Genomic DNA, 21861 nt, shown 5'->3' with positions numbered 1-21861 from the left:
TGTGGTTACCATTATGTATTAATGATTATATTGTGTGTATATGAAATATGGATGGAAGAAATTGCATTACAATTATTATTATTATGGGGGTGGAGTTGGGCGGAGTTTGAGCGGGGGTACTCGGATGGTATTTGTTATGCTTAGGGGGTACTTGGCTTGAAAAGGTTGAGAAACATTGATCTAAAGGAGGAGAGGTGTTGAATTTTTTTATAGTTGTAATATACAGAGATGTACAGGGTGTGTCTTAGAATCACAGAGTGTATTTTGGCATATCAGAAGAACATAAGAATTGCCATATTGGGACAGACTGAAGGTCCATCAAGCTCCGAATCCTGTTTCCAACAGTGGCCAACCCAGGTTCCAAGTACCTAGCTAGATCCCAAGTAGAAAACAAATTCTATGCTGCTTATCCTAAGAGGTTTAGTTTCTAGAGCAGATACTTAGTGTTGCATCTGGTCTAGTTCTAATAACCACACTAAATATTCATGAGGATGGTAGTGGTGATAGTGTTTGGTCCTTTTTTTTTTTAATAAGAAAGTTAATTTATAGAAACATAGAAATTGACGGCAGAAAAGGGCCATAGCCCATCGAGTCTGCCCATACCAATGACCCACTCCCTGATTCTTTCTCCCCTATAGATCCCACATGAATATCCCATTTTCTCTTAAAATCTGACACGCTGTTGGCCTCAATCACCTGCTGAGGCAGCTCGTTCCAATGATCGACCACCCGTTCGGTGAAGAAGTACTTCCTAGCATCACCTTGAAATTTCCCTCCCCTGATTTTCAGCGAGTGTCCTCTGGTTACCGAGGGCCCTGTAAGACTGAAGATATCATCTTTCACCTCTATACGCCCCGTGATATATTTAAAGGTCTCAATCATGTCCCCCCTCTCTCTTCGCTCCTCCAGTGAGTACATCCGCAGTTTTTTTAACCTTTCTTCATACGTGAGATCCCTGAGCCCCAAGACCATCCTGGTAGCCATTCGCTGAACCGACTCAATTCTCAACACATCTTTCCGGTAGTGTGGTCTCCAGAATTGAACACAATACTCGAGATGAGGTCTCACCATGGATCTGTACAGTGGCATTATGACTTCAGGTTTTCTGCTGACAAAACCCCTACGGATGCAGCCCATCATTTGTCTTGCCTTGGACGAAGCCTTCTCTACTTGATTGGCAGCCTTCATATCATCGCTAATGATCACTCCTAAATCACGTTCCACCGTGGTCCTGGACAAGGTTTCACCATTTAGTGTGTAAGTTCTGTGTGGATTTTTTTTGCCTAGGTGCATTACTTTACATTTTTTAGCATTGAAGCCTAGCTGCCAAGTTGATGACCACTATTCCAGCTGTCGTAGGTCCTGCGTCATAAAGTCAGGCACACTGCTTTTGTGTACTATGTTGCATAGTTTGGCATCGTCGGCAAACAGTGATACTTTTCCCATAAGCCCTTGGGTCAAATCTCCTATGAATAAATTGAATAGAATCGGCCCTAAGACGGAGCCCTGAGGTACTCCACTCATCACTGCTGACGTTTCGGAGGGGGTACCATTTACCATCACCCTTTGAAGCCTACCATCTAGCCAATCCCTTACCCATGTAGTGAATGTATCTCCTAATCCCATCGATTTTAGTTTGTTCAACAGCCTGCGGTGTGGGACGCTATCAAAAGCTTTGCTGAAGTCCAAATATATCACGTCTAGGGACTCCCCGGCGTCCAGATGACTGGTCACCCAGTCAAAGAAGTCAATCAGATTAGATTGGCAGGACCTTCCCCTGGTAAATCCGTGTTGATGTGGATCACGTAAATTTTCTTCATCTAGAATTTTGTCAAGTTTCTGTTTGATTAGTGTTTCCATGAGTTTGCACACTATGGATGTAAGACTCACTGGTCTGTAATTTTCTGTCTCTGTTCTGCAGCCCTTTTTGTGGAGTGGAATTACGTTAGCTCTTTTCCAGTCTAGGGGTACTTTTCCCGTGCGCATGGAAAGATTGAAGAGCATGGATAGTGGTTCAGCCAGAACTTCACTCAGCTCTCTGAGTACCCTGGGATGTAGATTGTCTGGTCCCATGGCTTTGTCTACTTTGAGTCTTGAAAGTTCGTGGTAGACGCTACTGGGTGTAAACTCGTAATCATGAAACAGGTCATTTTGGCTGTCTCTTATCTGTAGTTGTGGACCAGCTCCCGGTGCTTCACAGGTGAATACTGAGCAGAAGTATTCGTTTAGCAGTTCTGCCTTGGTAGTATCAGATTCTGCGTAGTTTCCATCTGCTTGCTTAGTTGTCCTGAAAATGAAATTCCTTTGCAGCTTTCCACAACTGGAGCTGTACTTTAAGCTTTAATCCAAGTAGAAAATTAAAATGAATATTTTCCAAGAATGAATGAATGAATGAATTTGCCTAAAACATCCAGAGTCATTCAACTGACATTTACAAGTTTTCCATATCTCTTATTAAGCTTTAATGTTGTAAATACAAATCACATAAACTAAGAAGAAACAGAAATTTCTAAATAAGTGAAGCCTGGGAAGATGGAACAAGTTCAGATCCAGATAATTGTACATAAGGGGCTGAGATAGGTAAGTTTACAAAGTATTTTTGAAGGATCATAAGATATTATGGTATTTTATTTTTTAATTCATTTTTTTTTCTAGAGAGACCTCTGATGCACCTCCATTTCTGGTTTGCTTCTGCAGTCATCTATCTTGAATTCCCATTAATGTCTTTTGAGGAAAGTCATGGGGGTAGAATATTTTATCAAGACCTTTTTTATTTTTTTTTGTAGGTTTCTACGTGGAATGAGCATTCCATGTGTCCTAGGGATGAATGAAGTGGCCTGGCTGGAGACCAGAGGAATGATGCATGCAAGCAGAGGTCAGGATCCTGGTGGGGTTGGAGTAAGGGTTGTCCCAACTGGTGGAGCAACATCAGGGCCAGGTTCTGGTGCTTCAGTGCCTCATGCAGGTGGAAGTAATACCCATGCAGTCCCTGCAGCTGCAGTGTCAGGTGCATCCAGTGCTCAGGGACCTCTCAGTGGACGGTCTCAGGATGATGCCACAGTTGGATATTTCTTCCAGAGGCAAGCTGGTGAGCAGCTGAGTGGCTACTCTAGCAAACACCGCTGGCCCACAGGAGATAGCGCTCATGTAGAGCACTCGGTAGGTAGCTTGCTTTATATTCAAAAGCTTTTAATGTTTGTTAGGCTTATGCCCATGTGATTTTTAAAATGGAAATGATAAAAATCTGTGTTATTACATGGTGGGAAATAGTACTCAGAATAAGGAACATATCTTATATTCTGACTTAATGTTGGCCGAGAATGGATGACTGCACTGTTAGCAGTTAGTCATTATGAGCTAGGAACATACAGCATAACAGTGGTGTGTAACTGTTGATTGTCTAAAGTAGCATGTTAATATGTTTTGAAGTTGGAAAGTATTCCCAATTCTTTATTTGTAGTTAATTTTCACAAGATTGACTCATGTTTTGGGGAGGTATACTATACACTATGTACCACTTCCTGTCTCTACAATATTCTCTGCCTTCAGTATTCTGCCTTGCTTGTTCCTTTACTTAACTGGATATAACAATTATTGTGATAATGTAATCCATTTTCTTAATGCTGGGAATAAAAAAAAATATTACAGGTTAGAAAAGTATGTCTGCAAATATTTTTGAGGGATTTTCTAAACATTTTCTTGCTCTGGTCTTCTAAAGACACTCGATTCACAGGCATCTGATGGACCAAGCAGCTTCAACTAGTGACCAGAGGTATCCTATCCAGACAATGAACTCTGCCAAACTAAGCCCATAGCACTACCTTCAAGACCACTGTCATGACTCCCAGAAACTTCGAGTAATCCCAAGTCCTCAGCATCAGGAGAGCACAGAAGGCCTGCAACTAGGGCCAAAGCTTGCTTATTCAAGTCTACAGAAAAGGAGACTAACCCTTGACAGCTATCAAAACAAAACTTCAGATACTTGAGGAACTGAACTGGTTCAAGGTGACTCTTGACAAAATTAAGAACCCAACTGAGGCCTGCAAGAAAGAGGCCACCTGAGCCATTGTTCTTCTAGACTCTGGCGCTGAGTCTCCCTAAATTGACCAATTGTAAAGGTAGGGGATGAATTCTGATCCCACCTTGCACAGGAATGCCATTGCTGCCACCTCCATCACCTTTGATGAAGGTTCAAAATATTATAATGAGGTCAAATGGGAGAGCTCAGAATTCTTCCAAACAGAAATGTAGGAAGCACTTGTGAGCATCTCAGATGGCAATATGGAATATGCTTTGGAAAAACTGAAGCAAAAAATCCCCTGAGTTGCACTGCTACTATGATTGAGCAGAAAGTCTCCATCTGTAAATTCTGGACTGTCAATGCTGTATTGAATCTTTGAGTCCTAGGATAGGTCTTTCTTGGGAACCACAAAATAAATTGAGTAATGAGCTTGCTTGTGTTCCTATGGTGGTAATTATTAGAGAATGACACGGTGACAAAATTCATCACCGTTCCCACGGATAACCATGGGAAATAATCCCATGTCATTTTTTAGTGTCTATTTCAACCTTAGTCCTTCTACACCAGCATTTTTCAAAGCAAAGCTTGCGGGTCAGTGGTTGTGCCCAATTATACTCTGATTCTTCCCTCTCTCCTTAAAGAATGACATGAAGATGGTTTCCCGCGGTTATGCATCCATCCGTGTCATTCTCTAGTAATTATCTCTATTGCTCTAAGACATGGGTGTCAAAATCCCTCCTCGAGGGCTGCAATCCAGTTGGGTTTTTAGGATTTCCACAATGAATATGCATGAGATCTATTTGTATGCACTGCTTTCATTGTATGCTAATAAATCTCATGCATATTCATTGGGGAAATCCTGAAAACCCGACTGGATTGTGGCCCTCAAGGAGGGACTTTGACATCCCTGCCCTAAGAAGTAAGAAACAATCAAAATTCAGGGCATACAGCCGTATAGACTCCTCACAGAAAACAAGCACCATATTTTTCACTCCATAAGATGCATCTCACCATGAGACACACCCCAGATTTAGAGAAGGAAAACAAGGAAAAAACCCATTCTGAACCAAATTGTATACTAATATATACCCGACACCTTTAAACTCCGTCCCAGCTCCCCCCTATCAATCATCATTTTTACATACCCCCAGCACCTTTAAATTCTGTCCCGGCCCCCCAATCAATCATCATTTTTACATACCCCCCAGCACCTTTAAATTCAGTCCTGGCCCCCCAGCACATTTAAATTCTGACCCAGCACCCCCAATCAATCATTTCTACATACCCCCAGAACATTTAAATTCTGACCCAGCACCCCCCCAATCAATCATTTCTACATACCCCCAGCACATTTAAATTCTGACCCAGAACCCCCCAATCAATCATTTCTACATACCCCCAGCACATTTAAATTCTGACCCAGCACCCCCCCAATCAATCATTTCTACATACCCCCAGCACATTTAAATTCAATCCCAGCCCCAAGCACCTTTAAATTCTGACCCAGCACCCCCCCAATCAATCTTCATTTTTACATACCCCCAGCACATTTAGAGTCAATCCCAGCCCCCAGCACCTTTAAATTCTGACCCAGCACCCCCCAATCAATCATCATTTTTACATATCTCCCCAGCACATTTAAATTCAATCCCAGTCCCCCAGCACCCTTAAATTCTGTCCCAGCCCCCACCCTCTTGGCGGTACCTTTAAATGTTGGAGGCCAGTGGATGGCTGCCAGGGCCCGTGGCTCACAAGCACGCTAATGCCTGGGCCCGGACACTTCCCTAATTGGGCCGGTTGCTGGTGCTTCGCAAGGCTGCTGCCTGCTGATTACCGGCGCATCGGGGCCAGCGGCGCACAAGCGCGCTGCTGCGTGGACGGGCGTCACTTTTGAATGGCTGCCTCAGAACTGAGCAGTCTATCCAGGTCATCCCTAGAGAATGGGTGTAGCTTGCTCATTAGCTTAGATCCCCTGAGGACCTGGTCCATATCTTTCCACTTTGCGAAGGTGAGATTGAATGGTCAGTGTGGAAAGGAAAGAACATATATATTTATTAAAGCTATCCCGAAAATCTGATTGGCTCGTGGTCTTCCAGCACAGGGTTGGGAACCACTGGTTTAGTTGACATTGAAGTAGTTGTCTGCAAGTCCACGGTATAGCATTGCTTACTCAATAATGGCTTGTATAGGAGAGTTGTAGAAAATATTTTTTTCTTATCTCATCATAAAAGTCATTGTTTAAAGTATGCAATACAGAATCTTGGTAACCCTGACATTTTTAGAACTTTGGATTAATAAAAAAAATATTTATTGACCAATATTGCATAATATACAAAACATCTTGCCAAACATTAAACACAGGGGTGGATCTGTCATGCTTTGGGGTTGTATGGGAGCCAGTGCCACAGGAGAATGGTTGTGTGGAAAGAAGAATGGATTCAATTAAATGTTAACACATCTAAAAGCAAGAAGAAATTGAAGCTAAAAAAATAAATTGAATATTGCAACAAGTCAAAATCATACTTCAAAATCAACAGGAAATTATGGGAAAAAAAGATAGGGTTTTGACATAACCGTCACAGTAACTAGAATTGAAGATTACTGAAATTCTGTTAAGTGATCTCAAATATACCATACACGCAAAGAGTCCTAAGAATTTCTGAGCTGCAGGGGTTCAACAAAGAAGAAATGGGGAAAAATTCTTAGTTGGCTAAAGGAAAACATAAGAATTGTCATGCTGTGCCAGATTAAAATACAAAAACATGATTTTGGGCTTAACAGTGACCTAACATTTGAAAGTGTTTTTCTACCAGAACAGATGTTACAAATACTGATTAAAAGGGTGTTGAAACCTTTGCCCTGCCACATTCATTATTGCATGTTTCATAAGATTGCAGTGGTTACAGTAAAAATTGCAGAATGCCATGTTTAAAATGTTATATCCAGTAGAGGTTGTTGGCCTCTTTGGTTAGTAGTTCACTGATACATAATGTTTGATCAGAATGCCTACAGATTTGCAGAAAACTCTGCTTTCCAAATGGTCTACCAAATATGTACAAAACAACTTATACCGTATATATTTGAATAAAAGCTGAGATTTTTGGGCCAAAAATTGGCCCCAAAATGAGGGTCTTGGCGTATATTTGGGCCATTGCCTACCTGCCCCCCTCCTGGATGTTTTGCAGGTCTCCACAGGGTTTAGTGGTGGGCTGGGACATGAGGGATCCCCCCCCCTGTCTCTAGTCCCGGCCGAATCCAAAACTTCCCGCCTCCTTGGCGGCCTCGCAGTGGATGGGACAGGAGGAATTGCTTCTGCCTCCTGTGCTTGCTGAAATTGACAACCACACCTCCCTCACTTACCTTTCGGGTCCCTAGAAGCCAGCCGGTACACAGAGCGGGAGCAATCTTCTTGCCCTTCTGCTCTGTTTGAGGCCGCTGGCTGATTGGCTTGAAAGCAATAGAAGTTTTAAAGGATTTCAATCTCCTGGGCTCTTTCGTAACAAAGAAGCAACTACCGTGTTTCTCCGAAAATAAGACAGTGTCTTATGTTAATTTTTGGCCCATAAAACACACTAGGTTTTATTTTCGTGGTATGTACATTATCATCTGGCCCTTCCTCTCCTTCACCCTCATTTTTCCTCTTTCCTTTCCCCCACATGTGCAGCATCTTTCCTCCCCACCCTCATGCAGCAGGACTCTTGCCCAGTTTCTATCCTTCCCTCCCTCCCATCCCTTGTGCAGCAGGACCCTTGCCCAGCTTCTAGCCTTCTATCCCTCCCATCCCTTGTGCAGCAGGACCCTTGCCCAGCTTCTAGCCTTCCCTCCCTCCCATCCCTTGTGCAGCAGGACCCTTGCCCAGCTTCTGTCCTTCCCTCCCTCCCATCTCTTGTGCAGCAGGACCCTTGCCCAGCTTCTAGCCTTCCCGCCCTCCCATCCCTTGTGTAGCATGACCCTTAAACGAGCACCCGCCACGCAGCCAAACCACCATCCTTCCCTTCCTCCCATCTGAACCCTGCTGACTGCGAGCGAGCCCTACTTACCTCCCTAAGCAGCGTCAGGCCAGCAGCACTCTCAACGGACTGCTTCGGCCTTGTCCACCCGTGAATTTACTCTGCTGCATTATTGATGATGTCATCAATAATGCGGCAGAGTGAATTCACGGGCTTTCAAGGCTGAAGCAGCCCGTTTAGAGTGCTGCCGGCCCGATGCTGCTTAGGGAGGTAAGTAGGGCTCGCTCGCGGTCGGCAGGGTTCAAATGGGAGGAAGGGAAGGATGGTGGTGTGGCGGGGGCGGGTGCTCAGGTGGGGATGCTTGTTCAAGGGTCCAGCTGCACAAGGGATGGGAGGGAGGGAAGGGAAACTGCTGGCGAATCCTGGGACTAGGGCTTATTTTTGGGGTATGGCTTATATTAAGACCTACCCCGAAAATCCTGCTAGGGCTTATTTTCAGGGTAGGTCTTATTTTCGGGGAAACATGGTAGTAGGGCAGAATAGCACTTGATTGCACTTCAATGAAGGCTGTCGACAAAGTATTCAAAGGCAAGGAACTAATACCCCAAACGAAGATCAGACTTGTCCATGCACTCATTTTCTCTGTGATCAATTATAGATGCAAAAGCTGGACACTATGGAAACAAAACAGAAAGAAGATTGACTTTTATTTGAGCTTTGTGCTGGAGAAGGATTTTATGTATGCTGTGCTGTGGGCCGCAAAAGAAATAACAAATCAATTCTGGATGAGATCATACCGGCTATGTCACTTGTGCCCAAATGATGAAGTTGCGACTGTCTTATTTTGGTCACACCATCAGAAGAGAGAGAGATCACTGGACACATCATGTTTGTGAAGATTGAAGAAACCAGACAAAGAGGGTGACTTACAATCAGAGTCGAACACGAGTCAATGGTATCTAATGAGAACATTCCTAGGATAAGCAGCACAAAATCTGTTTTACTCTTTGGGATCTTGCCAGGTGCTTTTGACTTGGTTGGCTACTGTTGGAAACAGGATACTGGGCTTGATGCACCTTCAGTCTTGTCCCAGTATGGTAGCTCTTATGCTTCAGCCTTTAGCCCAGTGAATTGCAAAGTGTGTGCCGCCCGAAAATCCAGGAGTGCCAGGAGACGCTGGGGAGAAGGAGGAGAGATGCTGGCCGACTGTCTACAGGATGTGTCTCTTGCACTGAGAGGCACATCCTATAGGCCAGGGATGCCCACACTTTTTGGGCTTGCAAGCTACTTTTAAAATGACCAAGTCAAAATGATCTACCAACAATAAAATTTAAAAAACCCCCACAAAGCACACTGTATGTAGAGAAAATGTTAATTATTTATATTCCGGGGTTTTTTTTTTCAAAGAGGTCAAGTGCAGATGACTTTATGCAATGTCACCTCAGTAACAACTGTACAAAAATAGACACCCCTCCCTTTTTACTAAACCATGATAGTGGTTTTTAGCACAGGGAGCTGCACTGAATGCCCTGCTCTCGATGCTCATAGACTCCCTGTGCTAAAAACCACTATTGCGGTTTAGTAAAAGGGGGCCATAGTGCAAAATATAGACAGCAGATATAAATTCTCAAAATGGACACATTTTGATCATTAAATTGAAAATAAAATCATTTTTCCTACCTTTGTTGTCTGGTGATTTCATGAGTCTCTGACTGCACTTTCTTCTTCTGACTGCATCCTATATTTCTTCCCTTCTTTTAGCCTCCTGTATGCTTCCTTTCCTCCACACCTCATTCCCTCCCCCAACTTTTTCTTTCTCTCTCCCTGCCCCCTCCCCTTTCTTTCTTTCTCCCTGCCCCTTCTTTCTTTCTGTCTGTCTGTCTTTCACTCTCCATGCCCCCTTTTTTCTTTCTGTCTCTCTGTCTCCGTGCCCCTTTTTTCTTTTTGTCTGTCTTTCTCTCTCCATGCCCCCTTCTTTTTTTCTGTCTGTCTTTCTCTCTCCATGCCCCCTTTTTTCTTTCTGTCTTTCTTTCTCTCTCCATGCCCCCTTTTTTATTTCTGTCTGTCTTTCTCTCTCCATGCCACCTTCTTTCTGTCTGTCTTTCTCTCTCCATGCCCCCTTTCTTTGTGTCTCCCTGCCTGCCCCCTTTCTTTCTTTGCCTTTTTCTCCCTTCCCTCCCCCAAGCCACCGCCATCGGGGAACTGGCCCCCATGCCACTGCCACTGAGTTCTGCTCTCCATGCTTCCCGACATGCAAGAGGATGCAGGAGTGCTGGGACGAGCAACCTTCCCCACCCGACATCAAATGTTAACATCAGAGAGGAAATTCCAGGCCAGCCAAGCAGTGATTGGCTGGCCTGGAACTTCCTCTCCGACGTCAGAATTGATGTCGTGTGGGGAAGACTACTCAACCCGGCACTTCTGCGTCTTCTTTATGGCGTCGGGAAGCAGGTAGAATGCGAAGGCAAATGTGAGTCTATCATGGAGCCCGGGATGGGCTCCGCGATCGACTCACATTGCCTGCAATCTACTGGTCGATCGCGATCGACCTTTTTGGCACCCCTGCTGTAGGCAGTCAGCCGGTGCCTGCGCCTCTTCTTTCCACGCCTCTTCCTTTCCAGCTCCCCCCACTGGTGCCTCAGGGCCACATCTGGAAGGCCTTTGTGCAAGTGTGGATGTTGACGTGTTGTCATTGCATCGATGTTCGTGCCCTTCCAGATGCCTCGAGCCGCGGCCACCACATTTAGTGTGCTGCGGCTTTGCAAAGTTTGTGAGATACTGCTTTAACCAGATGAATCAGTGGATTTTTTGTCTGCGGTAGGTCAGTTAGACATATTCTTCCTAATATTCAAAGCGATTTAAGCAGGCAGTAAGAGACTTGTGCCTACTTTTATTTTTATTTTATTTTTATTTATTTGGTTGGTTTATATCACGTCCTCCTCAACGAGCTCAGAATGGGTAACAAGGTTGACATACATAATGCATAGACAAATTATGAATTTGTATGTTGACTATACAGAGTCAATTGTAGCATACAATTTGGTCATTTTAAGTTAACATAGTTATTTCCATCTTCAGTTAACAGAGTAGATCTAGTTCAGCATACATTAGAATACATATGGTTGTAAGGGAGTGACTGAAACTCAGAAGCCCTTTGAGGGGTATGATGTGAGGAGGCAGTTGATTCCAAAAGCTTGGTAGGAAGTGGGAGTAGGAATGGTGTCTGGCGCTTTGGAGTTGAGCTAGCTCAACTCCAGAGTTGACCAGGAGGTATTTGCAGATATATTTCCTCCTGGGAGCAGAGTGGTCTATTTGGGACATATGGAAGAAATTTGGTTGATATGTAGCTGGATGTCATGTTGTGTGTGGACTTGTATGTTATTACTAGGCCCTTGAAGATACAACGTTTGATAATGGGTAGCCAGTGGACTTTACCATTGCTCAAAATTTGACTGTATAACTCCTCTTCTCAAATCTGAACATATGCTCCCAATCTCATTTAGGATATCTTTCAAATATAATGCTCTCACTTTCCAGATTCTGACCTTTGATCTTCCCTTATTTCTGTCTAGTCATTTGACTCCTTATTCTCATTGGAGGAATCTTCGTTCCTCTAACCAGCATTTATTGTCCGTTCCATCCTTCCAACAGATGTTTCTGGAGATGTATAGAGATTCTAGTTTTTCTGTAATGGCACCTACACTCTGGCACTCTCTTCCACTTTATTTGCGTTCTGAAAAATCCTTCCAAGCATTTAAGTCTCAAATGAAAGCTTACTACTTCAAGATAGCATTTGATCCCGATTCCTGATAATTGATTTCTACCTTACGGTCATCTGACTTGGCTCTTGCTATCCAACCTTAATTTACCTCCCTTTTTGTTCTATTCCTATTTGTTTTTACCTTAAGACTTAAGCAACACGGGCAGGAAAGTTTACAATCTGTGTCATGAAAATAAATTTCCTTTTCCTTACCTTCTCAGCTACTACTTTTGAGAACCAAAGCAGCCTTCTTTTCCTCTTACTTTTACTTACTTTCCTTACAAAATGGTTTGTCACCCTTACAATAGTTCCTTTCAGTTTTCCCCTACTGCTTTCCTACTTCTTCCAGATGTTCCCATTCAGACAATTCCTTGACATAATCCACCATCTGAACAAAGTTAGTTTTTGAAAGTCTAGAACCTTTACTTTTGAATGAGCCCTCTCTACACCTGTCTTAATATTAAACCACACCATGTAGTGATCACTGGATGCCAAATGATCACCCACTGTAACATCAGAAACACTTTCCTTGTTTGCTAACACTAAGTCCAGTATGGCCCAATCCCACATGGGTTCCTTTACCAATTACTGGAACAGTTCTCCTTGTAGAGAATCTAGGATCTCCCTACTTCTAGAAGATACCTCAGTAGGGATACCCTGATCAACATCTGGCATATTAATGCTCTTCGCAGAATTCTGCACAAAAAATTCAAAATTCACACAAAATTAGCAAATTCAGCAAATTTGTCAAAATTTAAACAATATTTGTGATTATTATCCATATTCTATTTAAAACATTAAAAGTAAAATGGTTTTAATCTACCTTTGTTGTCTGGATGTTTTATTTTTCCATCACGTTGCTTCCAATTTCTTTTCTACTTTCCTATTGTCTGCTAATTCTCCGTCAAGCAGTTGTTATCCATTTGATTTTTCTCCTCTCTCCTGTCTATTCCCTCACTACACCTTCCTTTGTTTGATCAGTCCTTTTTAGTTCTTCTTCTTTCTTACCCTTTTCCTCTCTCACTTTTCAGCTACCTATCAAATTTGTCTTCTTTCCCATTAACCATCGTATTCTTTTCGCAGTCCTCCATTCCCTTTCAAGTTCAACGTATTCCCGATGTCCATATTTCTACCCTTTAATAACTGTCCTCTCATGTTTCTTTACCATCCCTTCCTCCCCCCTCCAGGCTGATCTCAGGGTCTTTCTTCCTCTACTCTTATAATCCAATATTTGCTCCCTCTTCCTTCCCTTCCTACCCTCATAGCCTGACATCTGCCTGTCCTTTCTCTCTTCTCTGCTGCACTCTCCCTTATGGTTCAGTATTTCTCCTACTTTCTTCCCTCACTCCCATTGCCAGGCATCTCTCCATCACACTCTGCTGCTCCTGGATCCAACATCTCCCTTGGTGGACCTCTATCTATCAATGATGGACCTCTGTCTCCTGTCTCTCTCTACCTCTCATCTACCCCCATGTCCAACATCTCTGTCTCTCTCCCTTGAATACCTCTCCTTAGGTAGCATTCTTTCCCTCCCTTCCACTGCCATATCCAACATTTCTGTTTCTTTTCCAATGTCCACCATCTATCTTTCTCTCTCCCTCCCTGCCTTGTGCCCTGGGTCAAACCTCTCTATTCCCCTCCATGCAGCATTTCTCCCTTTCTCTCCTCCATTATGTGCAGCATTTCTTTCTCTTTCCCCCCATGCTCCCTCCCTCCACCTTATGCTCAACATTTAAATCTCTCTCTTCTCCATGCATGCATGCATCCCTACCTCCCCTCCACCATATACAGGATTTCTCCCACTCACCCCTTTCCACCTCTTTGTTGCATCTTTCCTTTCTTTTCCTCCACTCATGCCCAATTCTTCTTCTCTCTTCTCTCCCTCCATGTGCAGCTTCTTTCCTCCCATCCTCTATGCACCATCTTTCCTTCCCTCCCATTCCCCGTGCACCATCTTCCTTCCCTCCCTGTCTTGGGACTCTTTCTCTCTCGCTCGCCAATGCCTCGCAGCATCGATTCCCATGTGCGCTGCCTGCCACTATCCCAAAAGTCTCTCTGCAGCAAAGGAGAGGCTTCTGGGTTAACAGTAGGCAGTGTGCAGCTGCCGATGCCATGATCTGTTCAAGTGACGCCATTGAGAAGGTAGGAGATTCTGTGCAGAAAAGGGGAATTCTGCGCAACTGTACAATTCTGCATTGCACAGTTGCACAGAATTCTGCCAGGAATAATACTTCCTCTTTTACAGCTATATTTTGAATTTCTTCTATTAAATTTCTGTCTGCCCCCTTCTTCTGTGTGAAGGAGGCCTGTATATCACACCAATATACATACATTTTCCATTCCCTCTTTCCAGATTGATGCACAGTGCCTCTTCCTTACCCTGTAGATCTGCAATTGTGTGGCTTTAATATGATCTTTAACATATGCCACTTCCCCTCCTTTTTTTTCCTACCGTCTTTCCTTATACTGTCTCTGAAAATCGGTGTTCTCTGCCTCCATCTGAAGGACACAACCCACTTGTTTGCACTAGTCCAACAGGACTCTAAAAGGAAGGAAAATAGCAAGTTGAGGATACATTCTACTTTTAAATTGTTCCCTCAGCTTCCTTTGATTTCTTTTTAACATGGATAAGATTTTGAAGAGAATCTTTTATTGATCCTATTTAAAGAGTGCATTTTCATGGTAGCAGGTGACTGCTACTAAATAAATATTGTAGGCAAAATTATTTTTCTATGGACTACTATATTTTGCAATATGTGACTGGAAAATATTTAGAAAAGTTAAGTTAGAAATGTTTAGGAGCAAGAGTAATTTTTCTTTTGTTTGCTTTTTTGGGGGCCTATTTTGGCTATTAGCTATTTTGCTATATTTGCTTGTTTTATTTTCATCATTTGTATTTTTGTGGTTCTTTGATCACTGTTTTTTCCCTCCCAGGTATTTTCGCCCTAATCCCACTATTCTCTCCTTTCTTTTCCTTTCCTTTTTTTTGCAACATTGACTATCGGCTTTGCCAGCAACAGTTGCCACCAAAACTTTTCTTCTTCATCGTGATTACTGTTGAAGCTTTTTCTTCCATCTAGGCCCTGCCCACCAAGCCATGACAACTCTTCCTGTTTGGTCTTTGCCAATTACTGCCTATTTTTTTCTTGAGGTTGCTAATCAATGACAGCAACTGCTCTTCAAGATGGAGGTGCACCAGCTTCTCCTATGAGAGGCCAGAGACCGTGTTATAGATTTAGGGATGTCCTGGTGCTCAAAGGCTTTCCAGCCATAGATTAGATTAGATATTAAGTACTGCTGATGAAATTAGAGTTGAAAATATGTGCCTTTTTTTGTGCAGGATCCTTTAAGAACATAACTCTCCAGCTACTATGAAATTACCTGCCATAGTGGCTTGTTTTTCTGTTACACTCTCTAAAGTTAAAAGGGGATAGATTCTGTATAAACGTAAGGAAGTTCTTCTTCACCCAGAGGATGGTAGAAAACTGGAACGCTCTTCCGGAGGCTGTTATAGGGGAAAACACCTTCCAGGGATTCAAGACAAAGTTAGACAAGTTCCTGCTGAACCAGAACATACGCAGGCTAGTCTTAGTTAGGGCACTGGTCTTTGACCTAAGGGCCGCCACGTGAGCGGACTGCTGGGCACGATGGACCACTGGTCTGACCCAGCAGCGGCAATTCTTATGTTCTTATGTACATATATAAATGGAAAAACATGCAGATCAAGGCTCATGGAATTCTTTCCAGCCCCTCTGCATGTGTGTGCATGTGTGTGTATATGTTGGCTTTATCAATATAAAGAATTATTTGTATTTGGTTTTGTGCTGTTAAAACATAATGGCGGTCTTCTAGATACCTAATAAGGCTTTTTTTCCCTTTATTTTTTAAGCTGCTAATGCACAGGTTAATTTATTTTTGTAGTGTTCTCTTAGGCTTCTGTGGCTGGTGTCATCTTCCCGCATCTAAGTGGAACCAACGGCTTTCTTCAGAGTATTCTATGAAGGCTGTAGTTTGTCTGTATATATAGTAGATTCTCAAACCTGATTGGGGTTTGAGGTGGATGGGTTGAATCGTTGTTGCTTACAGCTTGTTCTTATAAACATTTTAGAACTCAGTTGAAAACCTATCTTTTCATAAAATACTTGGTTAAATAATTCTTCCTGTTCATGATATTGTTTGTAATCTTTTGTAAACCGTGTTGAACTTACAGTTACGCAGTTAAGAAGCACGATATTATGTTATGTAAATTGAGGTGGAAAAGTCTGTTGGTAACAAATTGCTTCAGGAAGGAAGGAGTTGCATTTTTTTATTATTATCTTGTAAACAGCTCTGATGCAACACTGTAAATATTGGTATGTTTGGTGTAAATAAAATACATTTCAGCAGGAAATTGAGGTGGAAAAGTCCGCTGGTCACAATTTAAATTTGTGATCAATGGGCTTTAATGCCTCAGTTTCCTGCTGAAATCTCCTTCCTTCCCGAGGAAACCACCCACTTGAAACTCCACCCAATCAGATTTGAGAGCCCACTATATATAAAGAAAAACTGCAGACCTCAGAGCATATCTTTATTTATTATAATATTTTTGTTCTGCATAATCTTAATTTTCTTAGTTGAGTACAATATACAGTGGTGCCTCACACAACGAACTTAATTGGTTCCAGGAGCAAGTTTGTTATGTGAAACATTCGTTATGTGAAACGCGTTTTCCCATAGGAATACATGTAAAAAAAAATAATTCGTTCTGCAGCATAAAATATGCTAAGATGACATAAAAAAGATAAATTTTTTGTTATTATTTTTATTTAGATACATCTAAAAACATACATCTCCCTGTCCTTTTACTTCCACTATCTTCCTATCCCATCTCTATTCCCTTTTGTCCCTCTCCCCATGATCAATCATCTCACCACCTCTCTCTGCCCTCACCCTCAGGGTTCAAGATTGCTTCCACTCTTTTTCCTGTTGTTCTCTCTGCCTGTCACCCTATGATTTAGCATCCCTTCTGCCCTTGTCCAATATTTCCCCTTCTCTCCCTCCCTCTCATCCCCTGCTCCAACATGTGCTTTCAGCGGCCTTCTCCCCCCTTAAGCGTCTTTTCTTCTCCACTCCACCTTTCCTCCCTCCCTGCCTCCACCTTTGTGGCGCTTTTGCACCCGACCGACAACAGAACAGGCCCGGTCGGACAAATCTCCCTGTCCTGTAGCCGCGAATCTAAATTACCTTCTTACAGCAGCTGGATTATTGAAGCTGCTGTAAGAGGTAATTTAGATTCGCGGCTACAGGGCAGGGAGGTTTGTCGGCCGGGCCTGTTGTCGGTCGATCGGGGGACCTGACCAGCTGTGCACATTCTTCGGGGCGGACCGCCCCCTCCCCCCTCTTTCGTTCGCCATTGCCTTCTTCCTACCTGCCCTGCCGCAGCCGCACACAGCCGACCGGAAGTCTTCCTGATGTCAGCGCTGACGTCGGAGGAAGGGAGGGCTTTGCTTAAGCCCTACCTCCGACGTCAGCGCTGACATCGGGAAGATTTCCGTTCGGCTGTGTGCTGCGACAGGGCAGGTAAGGAGAAGGAGACTACCCTCGCGGCTCGACCAACCCCGCTGCGATCCAACCCCGCAGGAACCCCGGACTTCGTTGTGTGAAACGAAGTCCGTTGTACGAATCAAGACATAAAGTTCGTTGTGCGCAGTGTTCGCTGTGCGAGGCGTTCGCTGTGCGAGGCACCACTGTACATAAATAATAAAGAAGAAGAATTCAAGCATACAATAGAAAGTCTAACAATAGAAAAAAAAATCTAAAAACATATAACTTCAAACTCTGCTCATAAGCAAAATCCATTCTAACTCTTCCATTAATTCCAAAATTAGTTTCAGTTGGCTCCAAATGACTGGTGGAAAAAAAACATTCAGATCGCTTTTAAATTGTCTCGGTCTGACTTTTTCTTATATTCACAGACAGGGGATTTCAAGTCAGCTCAATCACCAAAAAGACTGCAAAGGGGGCATGTCTAATAGAAGTTTATGTGCTGACCTTAATGATCTTGAAGCTGTATAATTTCAGATTTCGGGAAACTGTGACTGAAAGGCTCATAAATAAATTCAATGGATTACAGTGAACTGGATTGAGAATTGGTTGACTGCAGATGGCAGAGGGTGGTGGTAAGTGGGGTCTACTCAGAGGATAGAAATGTAAGTACAGGCAGTCCCCGGTTTAAGAACGCCCAACCTATGTCAAACTTGTACTTACGAGCCAGGGTCCCGCCTCTCCCTTCCTGTGCCAAAACGCTATTTCTTCCTCCCTTCCTGTCAAACGCAACTCCCCTCCTCCCTTTGGTATTCCAACGCACCCATCATCGTCTTTCCCTCTGTTCAGTGTCCCAAATTCATGCCTCTCACGGGTGTTTACCTCCTCTGGCTGAGTCTCTCCTCCCAGTCACACTTTGTAAAGCCGCAGCCACTTGTTCCTGCAAGCGGCTCATGGCTGACCTGAAAGCCTTTCCTCTGACACGAAGGAAGACTTCTGGGTGAGCTATGTGCGGGAACCAGTGACTGGGAGGAGAGACCCAGCCAGGGGAGGTAAACATCCACAATATGCATGAATTTGGGACGCTGAACGGAAAGATGACATAAAAACATAAGAATTGCCGCTGCTGGGTCAGTCCAGCGGCCCATCGTGTCCGGCAGTCCACTCACGAGGTGGCCCCCAGGTCAAAGACCAGTGCTTTAAATGAGTCCAGCCTCACCTGCATACATTCTAGTTTTGCAGGAACTTGTCAAACTTTCTCTTGAATCCCTGGAGGGTGTTTTCCCCTATAACAGACTCCAGAAGAGCGTTCCAGTTTTCCACCACTCTCTGGGTGAAGAAGAACTTCCTTACGTTTGTACGGAATCTATCCCCTTTCAACTTTAGAGAGTGCCCTCTCGTTCTCCCTACCTTGGAGAGGGTGAACAATCTGACTTTATCTGCAAAGTCTATTCCGTTCAGTATTTTGAATGTTTTGATCATGTCCCCTCTCAGTCTCCTCTTTTCAAGGGAGAAGAGGCCCAGTTTCTCCACCCTCTCACTGTACAGCAACTCCTCCAGCCCCTTAACCATTTTAGTCGCTCTTCTCTGAACCCTATCGAGTAGTACTGTGTCCTCCTTCATGTATGGCGACCAGTGCTGGACACAGTATCCAGGTGAGGGCGCACCATGGCCTGGTACAGCGATCTGTTCGTGATCCCCTTCTTTATCATTCCTAGCATTCTGTTCACCCTTTTCACCGCCACCATGCATTGTGTGGATGGCTTCATCTACTTGTCGATCAGAATTCCCAAGTCTCTTTCCTGGGAGGTATCTCCAAGTACCGCCCTGGACATCCTGTATTCATGCATGAGATTTTTATTACCGACATGCATCACTTTACATTTTTCCACGTTGAACTTCATTTGCCATGGTCTATGCCCATTTCTCCAGCTTGCTTATGTCATGTTGCAGATCGTCGCAATCCCCCTGTGTCTTCACTACTCTGAATAACTTCTGCAAATTTATCGTCTGCAAATTTAATCACCTCACTCGTACCAATGTCCAGATCGTTTATAAAGATGTTGAAGAGCACGGGTCCAAGCACCGATCCCTGCAGCACCCCACTGGTGACACTCTTCCAGTCCGAGTATTGTCCATTTACTCCCACTTTCTGTTTCCTATGCTCCAGCCAGTTTTTAATCCACGTGAGTATTTCACCCTCGATTCCATTTCTCGCAATTTTCCAAAGTAGTTGTTCATGTGGAACCTTATCGAATGCCTTCTGAAAATCCAGATATACAATGTCGACCGGGTCGCCCTTGTCTATCTGCCTGTTTTCTCCCTTGAAAAAGTGCAGCAAGTTCGTCAAACAAGATCTGCCATGCTGGCTGGTCCTCATCAGACTGTGTCTGTCAAGGTGATCAATGATGCGGTCCTTTATCAGCGCCTCTACCATCTTTCCTGGTACCGAGGTTAGACTCACCGGTCTGTCATTTCCCGGATCTTCCCTCGAACCTTTTTTGAAGATCAGCGTAACATTCGCCAACTTCCAGTCTTCCGGAATCTTTCCCGATTTGATCGACAGATTGGCTATTAGTTGAAGGAGTTCAGCTATAGTCCTTTTCAGTTCTTTGATGACCCTCGGACGGATGTCACCCGATCCTGGGGATTTATCGCTCTTAAGCCTATCTATCTGCCTGAATACCTCTTCTAGACTGAATGTCAACCCTGTCAGTTTCCCGTCTTCATTTCCAGCATAGCCTGATGGGTTCTGGTATGCTGTGTATATCCTCTTCGGTAAATAGAGACGCAAAAAATCTGTTCAGTTTGTTGGCGATTGCTTTGTCCTCCTTTAGCACTACCTTTATTTCAAGGTCATCCAACGGTCCCACCTCTTCCTTCGCGGGTCGTTTCCCATTAATATATCGAAAGAACGGCTTGAAGTTTTTCACCTCCTTGGCTATTTTTTCCTCGTAATCTCATTTGGCTCCTTTTACCGCCTTATGGCACCTGCGTTGATGTTGTTTGTGCTTATTCTAGTTTTTGTCCATTCTTGACCTTTTCCATTCCTTAAATGAAGTTTTCTTGTCTCTGATCACTTCCTTCACCTCTACAGAGGGCCATGCTGGTTCCTTGTTCTTTTTCCTCTTGGATCCCTTGTTGATACACGGTATATATAGATTTTGCGCCTTGGTGACTGTGTCCTTAAGGGACCAAGCTTGCTCTAGTGTTTTTACAGTGCTTATCCTCTTAATCTTCTTTCCCACCATGAGTGTCATCCCTTCGTAATTACCTTTTCGGAAGTTCAATGCCATGGCAGTCGTTCTGGATCGATGTTTCGCCCCTGCATCCAGGTTGAAGCGGATCATGTTGTGATTGCTGTTTCCCAGCATCCCTTCTACTTCTACACCTTGTGCTGGTTCTCGCAGTCCATTTAGAATTAAGCCCAGAATTGCATTTCCCCTTGTATTTTCCTTGACAAGTTGTTCCAGGAAGCAATTGCCTACAGCATCCAGGAGCTTGGTCTCCTTAGTGCATCACCCATGATAACTGCGTTGCCTCCCTTGCAGTTGCGTTTAATCTCGCCATCATTTCTCCATCAATTTTTTTAAACCTACATCCCTTAACTGAAGGGCAAACGAAACGTGCACATGTAATGCGAGAGTTTTTTAGATTAGAAAATGAAAATATCTCCAACATGAGAAGAGATCAACAAAAATTAGAAGAATGGTTCAATGTTTTGCAGTTGAAATTAAATATAAAGAAGTGCAAAGTGATGCACTTGGGATTTAGAAATCTAGAAGAGTGGTATGGACTAGGTGTTGAGCGACCTTGGGGTGATAGTGAGGATCTCAAGGTAACGAAAAATGTTACAAGGTGGCAGCTGTTTTTTTAAGAATGCTAGGCTGCATAGAGAGAGAGACGCAACAATGAGAAGAAAGGAGATGGTGTTGTCCCTGTGTAAGTCATTGGTGAGGCCCCACTTGGAGTATTGTAGTCAATTTTAGAGGCCATATCTCTTCAAGGACATAAAGACTTGAGGTGGTTCAGAGGAAGGCAACAAAAATGGTATAGGGTTTATACCATAAGACTTGGGAAAAGAGACTTGAATATGCATATGGAAGTGGGTGGAAAAAAGGGTGCGTCCTATGGAGTGAATGCCCAAACCCCCCCCCCCCCCGGTTACATTTTTTTAAATGTTGGTGCCCTCCTTCACTTGTCGCGGCTGCTTCTCTAGCGGCATATCAGTGCGCAAGGCTGCCTGCCTGGTTGGCTGACGCGGCTGCCTTCTCTTCCCTTCTGTAGCGGCAGAGCGGTGCACAAGGCTACCTGCCTAATCCCGTGCCACTTCCATTCTCGCGTGAAGTGGCGTGGGACCAGGCAGGCAGCCTTGTGAGCCGCTCTACCGCTACATAAGGGAAGAAGAGGCAGCCGCGTCAGCCAACCAGGCAGGCAGCCTTGCGCGCCGCTCTGCTGCTGGAGAGGCAGCTGGAGACACACTCCCCACGGACCGGGCACCAGCAGCAGACATCGGATCTTGAAGCCGCTGGGATTCCTGGCATAGCGGCGCAGCTCTGAAGAGAGTGAGCAGCTATAGAAATAGTGGCGGCAGCGGCTGGTTCCGC

General features: G+C 44.0%; 1 protein-coding gene across 15 annotated transcripts in view; it reads left to right on the top strand.

Moving 5' to 3' along the window:
* The window catches only part of PUM2 (pumilio RNA binding family member 2), a 315445-nt gene that overhangs the window by 46045 nt on the left and 247539 nt on the right, over positions 1 to 21861 (top strand). For 13 of the 15 annotated variants that reach the window (XM_033938772.1, XM_033938771.1, XM_033938770.1 and 10 more), the window contains exon 2: positions 2787 to 3159. The exons of 1 other annotated variant lie outside the window; for it this stretch is intronic. In XM_033938772.1, coding sequence (XP_033794663.1) covers positions 2800 to 3159 — 360 coding nt within the window. In that variant the 5' untranslated portion in view covers positions 2787 to 2799. The remainder of the gene's footprint in view (positions 1 to 2786; positions 3160 to 21861) is intronic. One more of the 15 variants, XM_033938776.1, reaches the window with a different exon arrangement.

The sequence above is a fragment of the Geotrypetes seraphini genome, chromosome 3 (assembly GCF_902459505.1).
Source record: "Geotrypetes seraphini chromosome 3, aGeoSer1.1, whole genome shotgun sequence".
Classification (NCBI taxonomy): domain Eukaryota; kingdom Metazoa; phylum Chordata; class Amphibia; order Gymnophiona; family Dermophiidae; genus Geotrypetes; species Geotrypetes seraphini.
Note: the sequence above shows the minus strand (reverse complement) of the source record. Positions and strands in the feature narration are given on the sequence as shown.